This window comes from Plodia interpunctella, chromosome 22 (genome assembly GCF_027563975.2).
Source record: "Plodia interpunctella isolate USDA-ARS_2022_Savannah chromosome 22, ilPloInte3.2, whole genome shotgun sequence".
Taxonomy (NCBI): Eukaryota; Metazoa; Arthropoda; class Insecta; order Lepidoptera; family Pyralidae; genus Plodia; species Plodia interpunctella.
The window spans coordinates 3406918-3424201 of NC_071315.1; the positions used below are offsets into that span (position 1 = coordinate 3406918).

A 17284-nucleotide genomic window follows, 5' to 3' on the forward strand; every position below is an offset into this window, starting at 1 on the left:
GAAACAAAACGCAACCATTTTTTTTTCTATGTTTATGGGTGCGTGCATTTGTGTTGTCCGGTGTTTGAAGACGCTTTGGAATTCGCTTTCAATTTCTTCGTAGGAAAAATGTCGGGTGATACCGATAAAGCGAAAATCAGTGATAATCAGGTATAGTTGTGAAAATTGTATATGTATTAATTTTCTACATTATAGTGCGCGTCTAATAAGAAGATTTTGAGTAGTGAAGTGATGTTATTTCCGTGTTATATCACTAATGTTTGCCTGCGTCGCAACATGGCTGACAGAACGTTTGCTTCCCGCTAAACGCGGGAACTACGCGACGGAGGGTTGTGTTATTTGTCAATATTTCGCAATAAAAACTGTGAATGCCATCTTGATCAGTTACTGAAACTGATTCTAATGGGATGTATTTTGTAAATTCGCATATTTTTGCCACCCCCGCCCCTTTGCATTTGGTTGCAGGGCCTTTGTTAATGTGCACGATATAGTATGACATTGATAGGAAATCCGCATGACCTTGATATATCGTTTCTTGCGATTATTTAATTTTAAAAGCGGTCTGTTATTCCATTGCCGCCGCTTCGTATCTCATTACTCCGCGCTCCGCACTCGGCGAGCGATGTAAATAAAACAGGTATCCTTTCGGGGGCCTTTATTGCTGACCTCCGATTTTTTCATAGATAATGATTTTTTGTTTGGAACTGAGATTATGATTTTTTTACTCGAAATGTTCCTAATTGTATCTTGAAAAATTAATCGATATGAAGTCTAAAGGCACTGAATCTTACTCTACCTATATATAAATTCAAATTGCAAGATAACTCGTCTTGATGTAATACATACCTACCTAGCTGCTGCTGTGATACCTAGTTGCTATGTATTCAGCTGTATACAATATGACTGTATATGTTAACTTCATTCAATTCTAAGTCTTATGTCTATGCACGGTAGATAGACTTTGGCTTGGCGGTCTTTTTAAAACTGACTCTTGTAGTTTGATATAAATTTGACTACTCTTGATAGGTACTTATAATTTTATTTAGTTAGGTAATTATATTGATTTTATACTAAACGAAAAAAATATATTATGAACCTAATGTAAAATGTCAATGGAATTTTTGTTGGTTTGATAAAATTAATTTTAGTTTTTGAAAATGTCTTGCTATTTAAAACTCCCATATGCAAAATTTGAAGCTATGTGTGTGTGTACAAGATACAAACTAAAAATATACTACTAGAATTTTTTTTGTGTTTAAACTATGTAGGTATAAAGGTATAACAAGAATCACCCTATATGTTATTTTTGGATAAGCTAAACCTATATATCCTACTAATATTATAAATGCAAAATTTTGTGATGTACCTGTTTGTTACTCTTTCAGGCAAATCTACTGGACAGATTGTTATAAAATTTGGAACATGGGTAGAATATAACCTAGAATAACACATTAACTACTTACTTTTTATGCCTGGTATTTTTCACCTGGTAAATTCGAGAGTTAAATAGTACTGTAATCTAAGGTTAATTGTTCTTTCATGTTTTGTCAGTAAATAAATTAATGACATCTTATATTAATTATCTGTCATGTAATTATTAACATATATTCCGAGGTATGTAGCCATCAAAATATTTCTGTATTGAATTATCAAATGTATCTCAGATTCAGATGTTATTGCAAGTCACAAGTTAAGTTGTACTAAATATGTAATAAACTTTCTGTTGATCCCTAAGTCCATTGTTACTTTCAACACAGGTTCTTCTCACACCTAGCATGGGCACCAAATATCTTTAATAATCTTGTCCACTGGTATATTGATTGGATTATAGGTACTACTACCCTTCTATGTTAAGGCATTTTGTTGCGGAGTAAATAAACATATATTTTTAATTTTCTTATTATGTATCATACAGTGATTTGTAGTCTGCTACACATTGGGATAAAAATTGTGTTGTGTATACAGTGTTATGTGTTACACATTGCAACTATCTTCCTCTCAATTGGGTAAAAATATTACTCAAAGGCATTCTATATTTCCGTTCAGTATTTAATACTTTCAAAAAAATTTCTAGTAAATGCATTTCTAATGTTTGTTGTATGTTTAGTAATAGTAAAAGAATATGGAACAAATTATATTCAATCTGGATCGTATTCGTATTGTATTACAACACACTTTCCTATTCAGTTGATAAATAATATTCAACACAAATCTTAAATCCTTACACTTTTTCATTTTAATCTTCATAAGTATTATTGAAAGGGATTACAGAGTGCCATTGAGTAACAGTATTACTTATCGGAGGAGGATAGTTGCGATATGTAACACTGCTACACAACGGAAAATATTCTCCCAATGTGTAGCAATGTTACAAATCACAGTGACACATTGGGACAAAGCATCTAGTTTTTCCTTCTATTTTTTAAATTTTAAGTAAAATATTTTTTCCGCAGGATGAAGACAAGAAGTCCATAGCAGGAGACGGTCACACCACAGAAGACGAGTCCTCACAGGACTCGAAGGGTGAGTCCCTGGCTCCCGAGTCAAAGGCCCAAGAGCCTGAGGCTCCAGAGTCGGAGGCCCAAGGTAAACCCGATGTAGGTCAACCTAAAACGGACGAGGCACCACCAGATTCGGAAGGTCAGGGCAAAAGTTTTGTGGTCGACTGATCCGTGTGCTCATGGTGTTCATCTACATCGCAACTAACTTGTGGGCTGCTATATATGTTATTCCATTTAAGTGCTGCACAACTTACACTATTGCATTGAATCCCCCAAAAAGATAATTTAGACTTATCTTTGTAGATATGCCTTTGTGAAATAATAATTATAAAATATAAAAAATAACTTATTGTTTCACAAAAAAATTTGCAAGTTTTCTATTATGTACTGCCGATTTAGGGTAGACTAAGTGACAGACTGATTTCTAAAATTAGCTAGATTAGAGATTAGTCAAAAATTCATTGTTTTTAAAAAAATCCTTCCATCCCTTTCCATTCTTTAATTTGTAAAATATGTTGGTTTATATATTGAAATATGAAAAGTTGTGATGCACATTAAAATGTAATTTTGTTATTCATTAATACAGACAGGTAAGTTTAAAAAAAAACTGTCCAGTTTATATCTGTGTGTCATCGTCTCCTGTCTCCATTCATAAATAATCACAACATATTCTCTTAAGGCTTTTTATCAATTAATATTACATAGCGCCGTCATTATATTAATCTGTGCCAAGGTTTGGGTTTCATGCATATTTCCGTCAACATTTTTAAATCTTGCCTCCCTATTGGGTACGAGCGATAATTCATAAACTCAAGTTCGCTCTATTCAACAAAGTTCATCTTCACGATAATAAAGGCTCGTACACATCTAATTCCTTTGCAGCACTTATGCTGACCGCTTAATATGTAACAGTAACGCAACTTAAATATTATCGTATATTGTATACGAGGGCTGCTATTTAAGAACTGGCCACTACGTGCGTGCCACAAAAATTTAAACGCACATGCGTTTAAATTCTATATTTTTTTTGTGCACGTGCTGGATACGCGTTCGGTGTGCACGGGCCTTAATTTTATCATTTTATGTACAGTCTATTGCATAACAAATTAACCCTGCCTGGATTTTATGCCGCGATAAAAGCGACATATTTGCTATGAATTTGGGTAGGTTGATGTGCTGTTGACTATACTTGGTTGTGTTAGTTTGAAATTTTTTATTCATTTTCCCACGTTCTGACAATCCAATTTACCCACCGATGCCACATCATCATTGGATTTATTTATTACTACAAACAATTAGAAAACATAAGTCATACGAAGTTCAGGCTTAAACAAGAAGAAATTGCACATTCCGAAATCTGAGCTCATAGAAATACAAGCGAACCTTAACCCGGATATAGCATCAATTGTATATGGAAGTATTTTTATCTAAGCCTAACTTGTCAACATATTGAATAGGGATTTATCAAAAATCTTCGCGACATGTGCACTCCGATAACGCGTCAATTATGATTTTAGATGTTACATCAGTTGTTGTTACGCTAACATATCTTTTTATGAATGGTATCTTATGTCCATCTCGGTTCTCTAGAACTAGGAGTAAAAATAATTGAAATCAAAATGAGCTATTAGCTACTTCGAAACAACCTTTTCAAATCTAATGGCGGAATCTCATAGAGTGGAAAGGTTTTTTATAATTTTGCTACTTATTTTTAGTTAATAGAATTATTGCATGCAAAGTTCTTATACATAAATTAAGTAATTTATTAGATTTGTCCTCCGCGCCAAAACATTCATTGGACCTTCGAATTTGTTCATTATTATTATTTCTCTCTCAGGCGACGCAAAAGCCACGGCTAACGGCAAGAGCGACGACGCGGCCGCAGATAACAAAGATGAAAAGGACGATAAAGCTGACGGCGATGTGAAAAAGGTCTGTAAAATAATATTTTCCTGCTAATATAGATAATAAATAATGAAAAAAAAAAAAACAAATTCATCGTAAGACAGTGGTTTAACCGGCCGCTTTGGCAATGCTATTGCTGCCTTTCAGCTGTCAAGGCTAAAGAAGTGGTGCTATTCTAAAGCAAGACCACACATCCAGTTCCTTCCATTACTATTTCCAAGCAAATTCTTGGGAAACGAAACTTCGAGAAAACAATTAAACACGCGTTTCAAATCTGTGGAAATTTGGTATACGGCAAGATTATGTGTATCATCCACGCAAATATCCAGCCAGATTTATGAAGTCACACTTTGTAATTAGTCAATTATGTCTGAATCAACTGAGACTAGACTCAGCGGTACGGCTTGTTGTTTGCTTGTTGTAAGCGCAGTAGAGAATATGCATAAAGTAACTTTTTAACCATAATATGCCACAGAAATAATCAAAATATTGTTTAGGAGGAAAATGGCGAGACGCACGACGATGATGACAAAGAAGATGATGACGTAAAGGAGAACGACAAGGCTGCCAAGAAACCAGCTCCTAAGAAAAAGCCCAAAAAAGAAGTAAGTAACCTCAATTACACATTTTTACAAGTTTTTTTTACATATTTCACCTACTTCCGCTTGTCAGTGTTGAAATTTTCCACGTCGCTTCAGTTTCCATGGCATTGCATTATTATGATAAGCTTGACCTGTAGGTGCACCCAGACTGGTTAACTGCGTGGACATGATTTTTTGCGGACATGGAAATTCGTCCCCGAGAAAAAACTAGTACAATCATAAAAGCTACATTTTAATTGCATTATTATGGAGAAATTGTATCTAAAAGATTGTATGTCAAACAATCCATATGATGTTCTTAGGACACAGAGGAGGAGGAAGAAGATGAAGAAGAGGAGGAGGAGGATGAGGAAGGAGAGGAAGGCGATGAGGACGAGGAAGCGGAAAATAAAAAGCCTAAAGAGAAGTAAGTTTTCATGAAATCTCTGGAAGCTAACAAAATTCTAAAACAATACTTAACATATTTCTAACAGCAAAGCTCTTGAAATAGACACATTAACTTTTCAAAGCTGCCCATCTATTATTCAATAAGTATAATTTAACAAATATTGAAATATGCACAAACGGAACGTCGTTGTAAAAAGTGTCTCAAATTCTATGCACTTTGTTTCATGCTAGTTCATATAATTTTAAAACTTCTCAAGTGTGTTCGTTGAGGGACAATCAAAAGGTTGCATCACCGAAAAAGAACAATTATTTTATTCTTGATAATAGTTATTATATAACTTTATTAACGTTTAGAGAAACGAAATGTCGCATAAAACAAAAGAACGTATGTTATTTATTTGTGACTCGCTAATTTTGTACTTGTGTGTGTTACGAATATTTGATCCCCTGATTTCTTGGTCCCCGGTTTCTTCCTTAGTCTTTAAGCGTCGGAGCTCAGGATCCATTTGCCTACGCTTTCTTCTTCACTTACGCTTTTCAACTTGTAAATTTTACCAATCACATTTTTGTAATAATAGAGTAAAGAAGCCAGCGAAGAAGGCTAAAGATGACGATGAAGAAGGTGACGAGGAGGAAGGAGATGAAGAAGGTGAGGAAGAGGAGGAAGAAGAAGAGGAGGAAGAGGAGGCGCCCAAACCTAAACCCAAGAAAGAGGTAATTTTTGTGTACCCACAATGTTTGCTGTCAATGTAACTCAAAGAAAGTTCTCAAGAGGTACATAAAATTAATGATCCTCTCTCATCTCCGCACGTTCTCGGGTTCTTTTACGGCTGTGACGCTCTGAGGCCAAGGGTCCACGTAATTGTTATAATACGCGTAACGTGACGCGTAAAAATATCTTTTAAACTTCAGAAAATTTTGCTGTGATTCTAGGACCACCTGCCTGCCTAATATTAACCCTGAATTCAACCCTTTTATTGTTACTTATCAGCTGTCACAGCTTGTCATCTCATAGTCGCTATGTGCCAGGATATGTAGTGCAAACAAGTTGAAATCAGTATCATAAATTGGCAATTTGCCTGTGTAAAAACAAAAGGGGTGAGGTAAATAAAACAAAACAAAATGTACAAAGGTATTTATTTACAAACGTGATTATTAAATGCCAGTTTAATTGATTGGTGTTAATAAATATGCTATATTTTTTTAGGCATTAAAGCATATTAGGCACGTTTTTTGACACCAAATCGTGATGTCACAAGACTCACACCTGTAATATAAGTTCCACATTATACATTTTTGATTTAGACATAAAATGTCTCATAGTTAAGTCTCGTTCATCTGAGCGTATATCCGGTTTCTTCCTCAGCCATTGAATGTCGGAGCCCAACAGATCTTATATTTGTAAAGTAACAATTGATGACAAATTCCCTTGCAGCCCACGGAGCCTCCGGTGCCGCTGCCGGCGGGCAAGGGTATCCCTCTTGGACACATCGGCAACGTAGAGATTTCACTATCACGGTTCAAGATTGCAGACCAGAAGCTGTTACATCAGTATTTGTATGGCGTAAGTAGTTTGTACCTTTTTTATTTTATATATAAACAAGCGGCGCTAAATAAATTACACACCTAAACCTTCCTTAGGAATCACACTATCTACTGGTGAAAACCGCATGAAAATCCGCGAACAGACAGACGCGACGGAAGACTTTGTTTTATAAAATGTATGATATTATTGCATCAAACTTACTTGGTAATATTATACATTAACCATTGCACGCTTAGTCGGCAAATAAATGAATGTGAATAATTAATTAATTTACAATTGAATAAGTAATGTTATTACTATAATTATGTAAATAATTATTGTTACACAGCAACTATGCCTGGACCGCAACGTGAAACGGAACGTGAAGAAGTTCAAGGGGTACGAGTGGGCGATCGGCTCCTCGGACTACAAGGCCAAGCTGGAGGAGACCAGCAAGATGGAGATGAAGCAGCTGCGGACCATGTGCGAGATGCTCGACCTCGACAAGAAGGGTAAGAGTTATTTAGATATATATATAGTTATATATATTAAGAAAATTATTATAGACTTGATGTTGCCCGGGGCTTCGCTTCTGTGGGAATTTAAAGATAAAAGTACCCTATGTGTTATTCCAGGTTATTTTCTACCTGTGTATCAATTTTCATAACAATCTGTCAAGTAGATAATGCGTGATAAGAGGTACAAACAAACTTACATTTATAATACTAGTTGGATAGTTGGGATTCTTTATAGACAATAGAATTCTCATAAGAAGTGTTTTGTCGTTGAAAGAAATCTGATGAAGTTAGTAATAAATAATCAGCGGCTCCGCACGCAGAAAGGGACAAGAGGCCTAACTACGGGAAAATAGTCCTCGAGGGAAATAAGTAATATACTAAACAGGTATTGAAGGCGCACATACCTTTTATATTTCCCGGACGTTTCGGAGGTCGTCACAAAGGTCCGTGGTCACCGGGTGACACATGACACATGACAATGACATAGTGTGTATTGTGATACGCAGGCAGCGCGGCGGAGCTGTCGGCGCGGCTGGTGGGGTTCCTGCAGCAGCCGACGGCCAACTCTCCGCATGCGCGGGGCTCCGCTCAGCGCGCGCCCGCCGCGCCCGCGCCCGCCGGCGGCCGTCCGCGGCGCTCCGCCGCCGTCAAGGTGCACAACAGAGGTCAGCGCACGCGCATTCACATACAACTCAATAAACTATACTGCATTTTCACCAATAGAGTAGTGATTCGAGTGGAAGGTTCAGATATGAAAAGCGAAATCGCTTCCCGTTGTATACGCAACGAATTTTGACGCGGTTTTATAAATAGATGAGTGGTCCAAGAGGAAGATTTAGGTGTGTAATTTATTATTCGTTCACAGTTTTTCTACATCATACGCATCACTAAGGTACTTCATAAGAAATGGCATAAAAGACTAAAACGGTACGCCACGACTGTTATTTTATTGTATTTCTAAACGTGTCAATTACCTTAGTACCTTACTTAGTACCGTGTTAGTACCTTAATTGTAAATTTGATAGAAAACCTATGAGTGACCAGTTGAGAAAATGACAAGTTGCGAAAATGACAAAATTCGGAATTAACAACTAAAAAATTGACAAATTTTTCGCCAAATTTACGAAAAAGACATCTGCGTCATACACTTCTCTACAAAAAAATCGAAATTAATACACAAAGATACATTCACTATGTACTTCGAGAATGACGTACGATTTTAATTTAGTTATTAATATATTCTCTAGTTTTAACGTAATAATAAATAAAACAACAAGTTCAGAATTTTGTACCAATAATATTGACCTAATATAATATACTTGAGTAATTGATTTGGTGGGATGAAAGCCATTTACTAAGTATTCAGCTTCTTGATCCATTTAGTTGGTTGGAGTGGAAAAAAATGTGTCAATGGCACTCCAGATTTTTGAACTCATTGTGAACTTTATTTTTAAAACTTATACAATGAAATTGAATGTTATAATTTTATAATAGGTTATTCAGACGAGGAGTATGAAAGTGAGCCGGAACCAAAAGTCAAGGGCCCCAAATTGCCGAAGGATGGTTCAGAAGACTCTGATGTTAGTATTTTTGTGTACATTATTTCTCATTTTCTGCTATTATATAGGCGTTGGTTATGCCTGCCTGTGAACCGTAAGGTCAGAGGTTCGAATCCTACTTGTGCCATTTTTTATACGTATATATTAATTAAAGTAACACTACATTACATCAATGGTGTCAATATAATTGTACAATATGTTTTTTGCCAAGATATCTACACAGATTTGTCTATGTGATGATAAGATTTTTATTATGAAATGGATCAATAAAAATTAACAAAAAGTTATAACGAGAAAAAAATGATTTAGGGGTCATTCAACCCGAGCGGGTCGGAGGAGGCGGACTCTGACTTCGACCCGGAGGGCGGCGAGAGCGCGGGCGCCGCCACGCGCAAGCGCAAGGTCGGCCGCCGCCGCTCGGCGCCCAAGGTCGGCCGCAGGGGCCGCAAGCCCAAGGGCAGGAAGGGGAAGGTCGGTACATCTCATTCTCATCTTACCGAGCGTGACTCACTGCCAATAACGTTCAGCCGAAACTGCTGCGTAGGTGAATTACTTTTATATTAAAGTTTTTACGGTATTTCTTAAGGAATGACCGAGATTTTACTATGAAATTCACTCGTATATAATGTAGCCCGCAAAAGCTAGTTCATTATAAAGATCTTCATTACAATCAACCGGCAGAGGCTTACCAATCCTTAAATATTTTAAAACACCAGTCAACTGAAAAATGCCGGTCAAGTTGAAATAACAAGTATAAATTAATAATAAAATCTGGGACTTAGTAACTACATCAGTGAAGCGTGGCCAGTGCTCGAGCGACACAAAAGACTATAGCGTCTTGTTTTTCAAGTAAACTAGAATACTAATTAGACTTTCCAGTTCAATCAGATATGCATATGTATATGTGATTTTAAAATAATTATAAGATCCCCCTTTCATTTACTGTTAGCTTAGCATATATTTATTATATTAATCATGTTTTTTTTTTTCTATTTGTAGAGTGCAAGCAAAGGTCGCGGTAAACGGGCCAAGTCTGAGAGCGAGGAGAGCGACAAATCCGAGAGCGAGAGCGAACAGGAGTCCGGTAGCGAGGGAGAGGAGTCCGATGTGAGTTTGTTGATAAGTTTTATTTACATATTTATTTAGCATGTGTACACAACATAGCGGTATAAATATAAAACTATAAAAATAGGAAGAAAAAGTACTACTTATTTAGATTCACTTCTGTACGACAATGAAGGTACTTTTATCAACAACAAATTTTTTGCTTTTATTTGTTTGATACAGGCACTGTTAGTTTTCTATATACATTTTGTGGACAGCGATCTGGTTACGCTCTTTTAAATTTTTAACGTTAAAATGTTTTGTTGTCCAGGAGCCAAAGTCGAAGCGCGGTCGGCCGGCGGCGGTGGCCAAGGGTCGCAAGGCGACGCCGGCCAAAACAGCCGCCAACGCTAAGGCCACGCCCGCAAAGCGGAAAGCGCCCACTCCACCCGGTACGTACAAAACGCTCACACCATGGCCACACCTACACTGACAGTTTAACTCGACCATTAAAAAAACCCTTTGAATTTGAAAACATTTTGAAATTGCACTTCGAAATCATAATCCCAACTAATATTATAAATGCGAAAGTAAGTTTGTTTGTTACTTCTTTACGCATTATCTACTGGACCGATTGTTATGAAATTTGGTACACCGGTAGAAAATAACTTGGAATAACACATAGGGTACTTTATATCTCGAAATTCCCACGGGAGATGAGCGCCGGGGCGCAGCTAGTATTATATAATCGTCAGTGAAATAATCACATCAATAACCAAAGTATTTCTCAAGACATAACAGAAAATCAAGACATAACAGAAAATAATTAACATTTTGTTCACTTTATTTGCACTTGGCAAACCTCGATCTCGATCAGAGTGAACTTTTACATTTGTACAATACTACAACAAGATCCTCTCCAACAGCCAAAAAGAAGCTAGCCGGCAAGCCCGCAGGCCGGCCCGCCAAGAAGGGAGGCAAGAAAGCCTCCTCCTCCGAGGAGTCGGGGGAGGGCAGCGAGGAGGAGGACGAGGAGGGCAGCGAGGAGGAGAGCGGGGAGGAGTCCGACTCTCCCTCTGACAAGAAAGCTAAGCGGCCGCCTACGGTAAGTTATTGCTTGAATTATTTTATGAAATTGTAGACGTGTGCTTTTATCACGAAGCGGAAACAAAAAAGAGATGACTTAGTGACCATTTCTCTAACAAAAGTGTGTGTGACGCTAAGCGGGGTAGAGGCTGACGGTGCGGGGAAGCGGTTCAGCCATGGCTACACCCTTTCCGAAACGGAAAAAAGGCTCGCCCCTTTTACTACTTCTGTGCGTATTTCATTATCTGTGGCGTGATACTATATATATAATCTACCGACACAGTAGTATCGGTAGATTATATTTATCCATGCTACAAATGACTAGCATATCTGAACGACCACTGTTTTGAAGAGTTACTAAGTGCGCCCCGGGTCTTCGCTCTTGTGGGAATTTCGGGATAAAAAGTATCCTATGTGCTATTTCAGGTTATATTCTATCCATGTACCAAATTTCATAACAATCCGTCCAGTCGATTTTGCGTTAAAGAATATATATACATACATACATACATCCTTACAAACTTTCGCATTTGTAATATTAGTAGGATAGTAGGACATGAATTGATTGTTACAGGACGATGAAATCAAAAAGTACGTGAAGGAGATACTGGAAGGCGCCAACCTGGAGCAGATCACGATGAAGACGGTGTGCAAGCAGGTCTACAGCCACTACCCGGACTTCGACCTCGCGCACAAGAAGGACTTCATCAAGGCAACAGTCAAGTCGGTCAGTACACCCAGTTATATATAGATTATACAGAAATAGTATAGATTATACACCAAGAAATTAAAGCGAAAGACCAGGCAAAACTACCTAATTAACGAGGGTGAAATGTAACTTTACTGTCGAGGTGTATAGAATTTACAACATTAAATAAGCATTCTAATATTCGATGAAGTAGTTACGCCTATTTATCTAGGCCAATTAAATTACTGGCCATTTTAAAGCTGATTAGACTAAGTTTTTACTTTTTTGCTCTAGAGCATTTTGCTTTTGTATGAGATTTTATTTTACGATCTTGAGTGAATAAGATATGTTTTTACCCTTTTGATGTCTGGCGGCTGCCTAAAAGCCTCCCCTTCCCTTTTCCACAAATCTCTGTTGATGGCAGCTTGTTGCCACCCCCGCAGGAATCCATCAAAAAATTGTCGAAAATGACATTAAAACAATGATTTTACTTAATGCTCTAGAGCTTAAAATCTAAATTTGGGCAAATTATTAACAATTATTTTCCCTCTTCTTCTGTGTTCGTATGTAGGATCTAAGATTTTGGTTTTATTTTATTTGTATTGCATGTTTTGGCATTTTTTATTTATTTGTTTTTTTTTCTTTGTTGCAGTGTATTTAAGTTAGGAGTTAAGGGCGGAGTGTAGATGTCTGCATAGTATACCTATAGTTTATAAAAGGACATAGTTATATATTATTACAATAATAATATATTATGAGAAAGTTAATAAACTGATTGACGTGGAATGGATATACACCTGCTTTTTTCTTACAAGGTAGTTCTTTTATTTTTATTGTGTCCATGCTTACAATGTAAATTTTTCATAAGTTTTATTATTTGCCGCATATTTCTCATTATTTTTCTTAAGTTTTATTTTATTTAATCTTTTTATTCTCATTCGTCAATGCACTATCACCAAAACATTTTCCTAGTCGTCACCCTCAAGCGACACAAAGCATGTAGCATTTTAAAAATTAACGCAATTTACATTTTCTGTAAACATTTTTGTTTGCAAGTAGGAATTAGTACTTATTGGTAAAACAGTATAAAGACTCGCGTGCTGTTTTACCGACACGTCTCGCATCAATAAGTACCCAGCTACAATTTACTCATCATCATCAATCAATTTAATACAGGTTCTTGACAATGGGAGTATTTTCCATTCTACAATATTTTTCCCAATGTAGTCGTAACCAAACATTATTTTTCAGCTCATATCATCGTGAGCAGTGACCAGTCGGCCGCAAAACATTCATAGTCAAGTAAGCCACGCATCTTAAACTCTAGACTAATGTACCGGCCTGCGGCGATCGGCTTCCCCATACATCCATACACTTTATCATTTCCACTACACAATATGATAACATTTTGACAGACTAATTGACTTGTCTATTAAGTATTAAGCTGTGTATGCACTAAGAGACGTTAACGCGCAAAATGTTTTAATATTTCACTCATATCCATTGGTTGAAAATTAACAGCACGTCATGCTTTTCATTCATATAAATTGTTATTAAGCGAGATGTTGCGCGGCAATGATCGACTAGTGCATACTAGGCTTTCAGTTGTCACAAATATAACACGCAGTCATCGTAGTATTGACAACAAGAATGTTGTAAAGTCGATCCGTCGCGGCGCGGGTTGTAATTTTTATGTTGTAGGAATAATTTCCCTAGTATAAGTGTAATCCGAGTTGCAGTAGGGCTTAAGGACATTTTTTTTTTCACGTGCCTATAAGAGGGTCTTTAGTGATAATCGCAAATTAATTTGCTTCGTTGGCCACACGTTCTGCGCGTTGAGTGTCCCAAAATTGCGTAATGTTATTTTTTTATTATTCATTTTAATATTTTCTTATCTAGAGCAGCCGGGACCAGATTTATTTAACACTCAATACGCGGCGCCACAGTCAATAAGTACACTAATGTTTTGTTTTTACGCTTCTAATGGGGGTTTCCTGAACGTCAGTTGTCAAATACAATTAATAATGTTGTATTTGTGATCTAAGGAAAGAATACAGAAAACCCTCATTTGTACAAATTAGAAGTTGGGTAGATATCTCGGTAAACTTTTCAAATATTGTTATTCGAGGAATTTGGATAGTAAGCTTATTTTATCAATTTAGAAAGTGTTCTTTAACGCCTGGCACTATCGCAAAATAATGCTATTCGATTAAGGATGATAAGTGTTAAGATGTGTAAATATACCCAGGACTTGCTTATGGCTATGTTCGTATTTTTGTGGGCAGGTTATTGGGCCTGGCTTGACGATATTGTATCATATTTCGATGCATCTGAAGTATAATATTGTGAGTGACAAAAAATATGTTAAGATTTCTGCAGGAATGATTAATTCATGTAAATATCTCAATATAGATTTTATTTGTCACTTACGACATGATATGATGGATTTGTTGACGAATTTCTGAAATGATTCATTAGGTTCGATAATACACTTTTTTATGACAGTAAAATTGAAGTGTTTTGATTTCATCGATAGTGACGTTAAATCCTGCATTTAATAAAAAAGTATTATTTATTTTTATTATTTGTATGTTCATATTACCAGTTTGGTATGAAATATTTTGAAAAATCTATGGTACGGTATCGCCAAACACGATAGAGCGCCATTAGTCGAATCGAAATCCGGAAGGTATATTTATCTTCCATATATTTTTATATTTTGGAATAAAATATTATTTTTTTGGGCAAGTGGATACGGCAATGTTTCTATATCAAAATTGATTTATTATCGACTAAATTGTCCATATATTCTTATTTCTCTATAATAAATTTGGTTTAAGCATTTTCTGTCATAAAGTTTATTTAGAATTATGAGATTTATGTTATCTTACCCATAATATGGTTGTTTTTAGACTTATAAGTATTTAATTCTTGAAAAATAATTAAATTCAAGTTAATGTAATTAATAAACGTTTGCCGTTTTCACTGCTGACTAAATTGTAAAAAAATATTAATTTGTAATATTCCTAGACCCACTGTTTACAAAATCAGGATTATCACAGGTAAATACTTACTGATAGTGCAATAAGATATTTTTACAATAGGAAACTTGTAATCAAACAATAATCTCTAACCATATCAATATTTTGTGGTCGTCTGACGTAGTTTCGTGTACACGTTTTTATTGCAAATACAGTAGTTGTTGTCTACATCTGTTTAATTTACTTTAAGGTGCTTCACAGCATTTGTTTTGTATCTTGTGGCCGAAATAGTCGCTAAGTCTATGGTTGAGCTAACACTATAGGTTACTGGGTTTGTGTGCGGCGAGACATTGCAACGCGCGCGACATTAGAGATGCCCTCTGTCTATATTCGATTATCTCTAATCGACTGACGCGTTGTCGACATCCCTATTCATCGATATTGAATGGGCCTGTCCAAACGTTCCTTTTAATTACGTCGACGATAAAATCTCTCGGCGCAACCAAACCCCTAATTTTAAGCTAGGATTAATCAACATTAAATGTGTATTTGTGAATTTTAACCTATTTCGGTTGACGTTTTTCTTTATAAATGTGTAAATGGTTGAGATCAGTAGCAGAGTAGTGACACGGAGTGATAGAGTGACTGGTAACCCCCCTTTTACAATTGGATATAGATAATAAATAAATAAAAGTTTGATTTGTCTGTTTTATTTCCATCTCCTTTCCTTACATATAATATGTATACAATATGATACAGTAAATTACAAAATCATTTACATAATCACATTCTAAAATACTTGATAAGGTTATACATTCATGAATGAAACGGACGAGATCCAATTCAAATACTTTTACACGGACGGAGTATGTCAAAGATTTACAATATTGACTAACATTAGTAAAATGTTTATACAAAAATCTAAATAATTAAAATATTAGATTATACCCTATTTAAGAGATGAGATAAAAGTTTAAAGAGTGATCAGAAATACTTAAGAGGTAACAAGAGATCATAATGTACACTGGTCCCTATATTTGTAGCACATTTTGAACAAAATTTTATTGGTGTGATTTTCAATTTAATTTACACTTATTCTGCATCAGAAACTAAGGAATTATGTACTAACTATAACTTACTAAGTAGGTTATAGGTTATAAGTAGATTACGTAGGACTTTCGTATGATTAGACCTATATTCTATAGTAGGTACTATAGAATATAGGTGTTTACATTGAATACTATGGTTACATTACACTTTGTCTTATAATATTTTATACATGTTTGATTACTAATGTGGGTGATTGGCAACTATCGAAAATCTCCAGTCTTATCGATTGTTCCACTCTCGATAGTTTGGTAAAAGTGTAACTATCGATAGTTTCGACACAAAATGAGTCAGTATTATCGATACTATCGATTATTTTGGCTCATACCAAATGATATCGACTAAAACTGCCAATATACACATTTTTAATGTCAACTAATTTTTTTCTCTATAAGAGAACGACCTTACAGCTTAGTCTCAGGCTTAGCGCCTTGCTTATTCCGCCGTCTCCTGCGTTCAGGGCACGCGTACACCTCGCTATACCTGGCCTCGTCTCGAGGCAACATGTCCGGTCTGTGCGCGTACTGGAAGGAATACGTGGGGCTTTGTACTTGCGAGGCGGTGGAGCAGTTGGAGCGGTGGTCGCTGTCGTTGTCTGCGCTGTCCACGTCACCTAGATAATTTTATTTTATTATTAGATATTTTTGATACAAATTAGATTGTTCAAGGCAAGGTTTTTTGAACACTACAATCTTTGAAGAACTGAAAAAAAACAATCGTAAGAATAGACACATCGTAAGATTTATTTCATCTGAAGAAAACTAAGAACGTTTTAATGTAAAGTATATATAGTGCTATCTCTTTCATCCACTCCGTCTTATCGGACTACGAGGCCAGAGTGTTCTTTAGTGACGCGGCAAAGAAAGTAGAGAAAACTAAAGACAACCAGCTTGTAACCAAATAAAACATGCCGGCGGTACGATAGGCGTTATAACACCTTGAACACTTCGTGTACCCTAATAAACGTTTCTGTAAAAGCGAAACGAAAGATATGACGTCTACAATTTTCTCTAGCTATATGGCGCACACCTCTCAGATTCGCTAAGTTGCCATATTGCGGAGACACTAGGATTGCGGCGGGTAATAATATTTGCTTCGAACGGTATAAAAAAATAGTAAAGCAAAGATAAAGCTAGAATATGTAAAGACTGTCATAAAACTCATTAATTGCCAACGAGTCATACTCAGGTCAAGGTGTAGGTATAATAACATCAATCGTAGCAACTCAGAGAGTACTGCAAATGAGAGTAGATGGCACATACGTATTATTGAACTCACCATCGCTACTGTTGTTGCTGGGTACGTGCGTGTCCCTCAGTCTCGGCCGCCGCCGCCAGTAGCGGAACTCCCGCGGCAGAGTGTATGATCGTGGTAATGATAT

The 17284-nt window shown here is 36.3% G+C and overlaps 2 protein-coding genes across 4 annotated transcripts in view; one reads left to right on the forward strand and one right to left on the reverse strand.

The window, feature by feature from the left end:
* Dek lies at positions 1 to 15495 on the forward strand. 3 transcript variants are annotated; one of them, XR_008405759.1, is made up of 17 exons: positions 1 to 150; positions 2454 to 2640; positions 4339 to 4433; positions 4904 to 5011; positions 5311 to 5414; positions 5974 to 6109; positions 6831 to 6959; positions 7270 to 7432; positions 7945 to 8103; positions 8933 to 9018; positions 9307 to 9468; positions 9997 to 10104; positions 10373 to 10493; positions 10968 to 11146; positions 11702 to 11854; positions 12468 to 12630; positions 13067 to 15495. XR_008405759.1 is itself a non-coding variant. In XM_053761846.1 (16 exons), the coding sequence occupies exons 1-16, from the start codon at positions 109 to 111 to the stop codon at positions 13079 to 13081; spliced, it is 1947 nt and encodes a 648-aa protein (XP_053617821.1). In that variant the 5' UTR covers positions 1 to 108; the 3' UTR covers positions 13082 to 15495. The 3 variants fall into 3 exon arrangements, 2 of the variants coding, with proteins under 2 accessions (XP_053617821.1, XP_053617822.1); XM_053761846.1 differs by lacking the exon at positions 12468 to 12630; XM_053761847.1 differs by lacking the exon at positions 12468 to 12630 and having other exon boundaries at positions 2454 to 2523.
* The window catches only part of LOC128679542 (uncharacterized), a 14898-nt gene continuing 13104 nt past the window's right edge, over positions 15491 to 17284 (reverse strand). The window contains exons 15-16 of the mRNA XM_053761844.1: positions 17182 to 17284; positions 15491 to 16516 (exon numbers count right to left, since the gene is read on the reverse strand). Coding sequence (XP_053617819.1) covers positions 16308 to 16516; positions 17182 to 17284 — 312 coding nt within the window. The 3' untranslated portion in view covers positions 15491 to 16307. The remainder of the gene's footprint in view (positions 16517 to 17181) is intronic.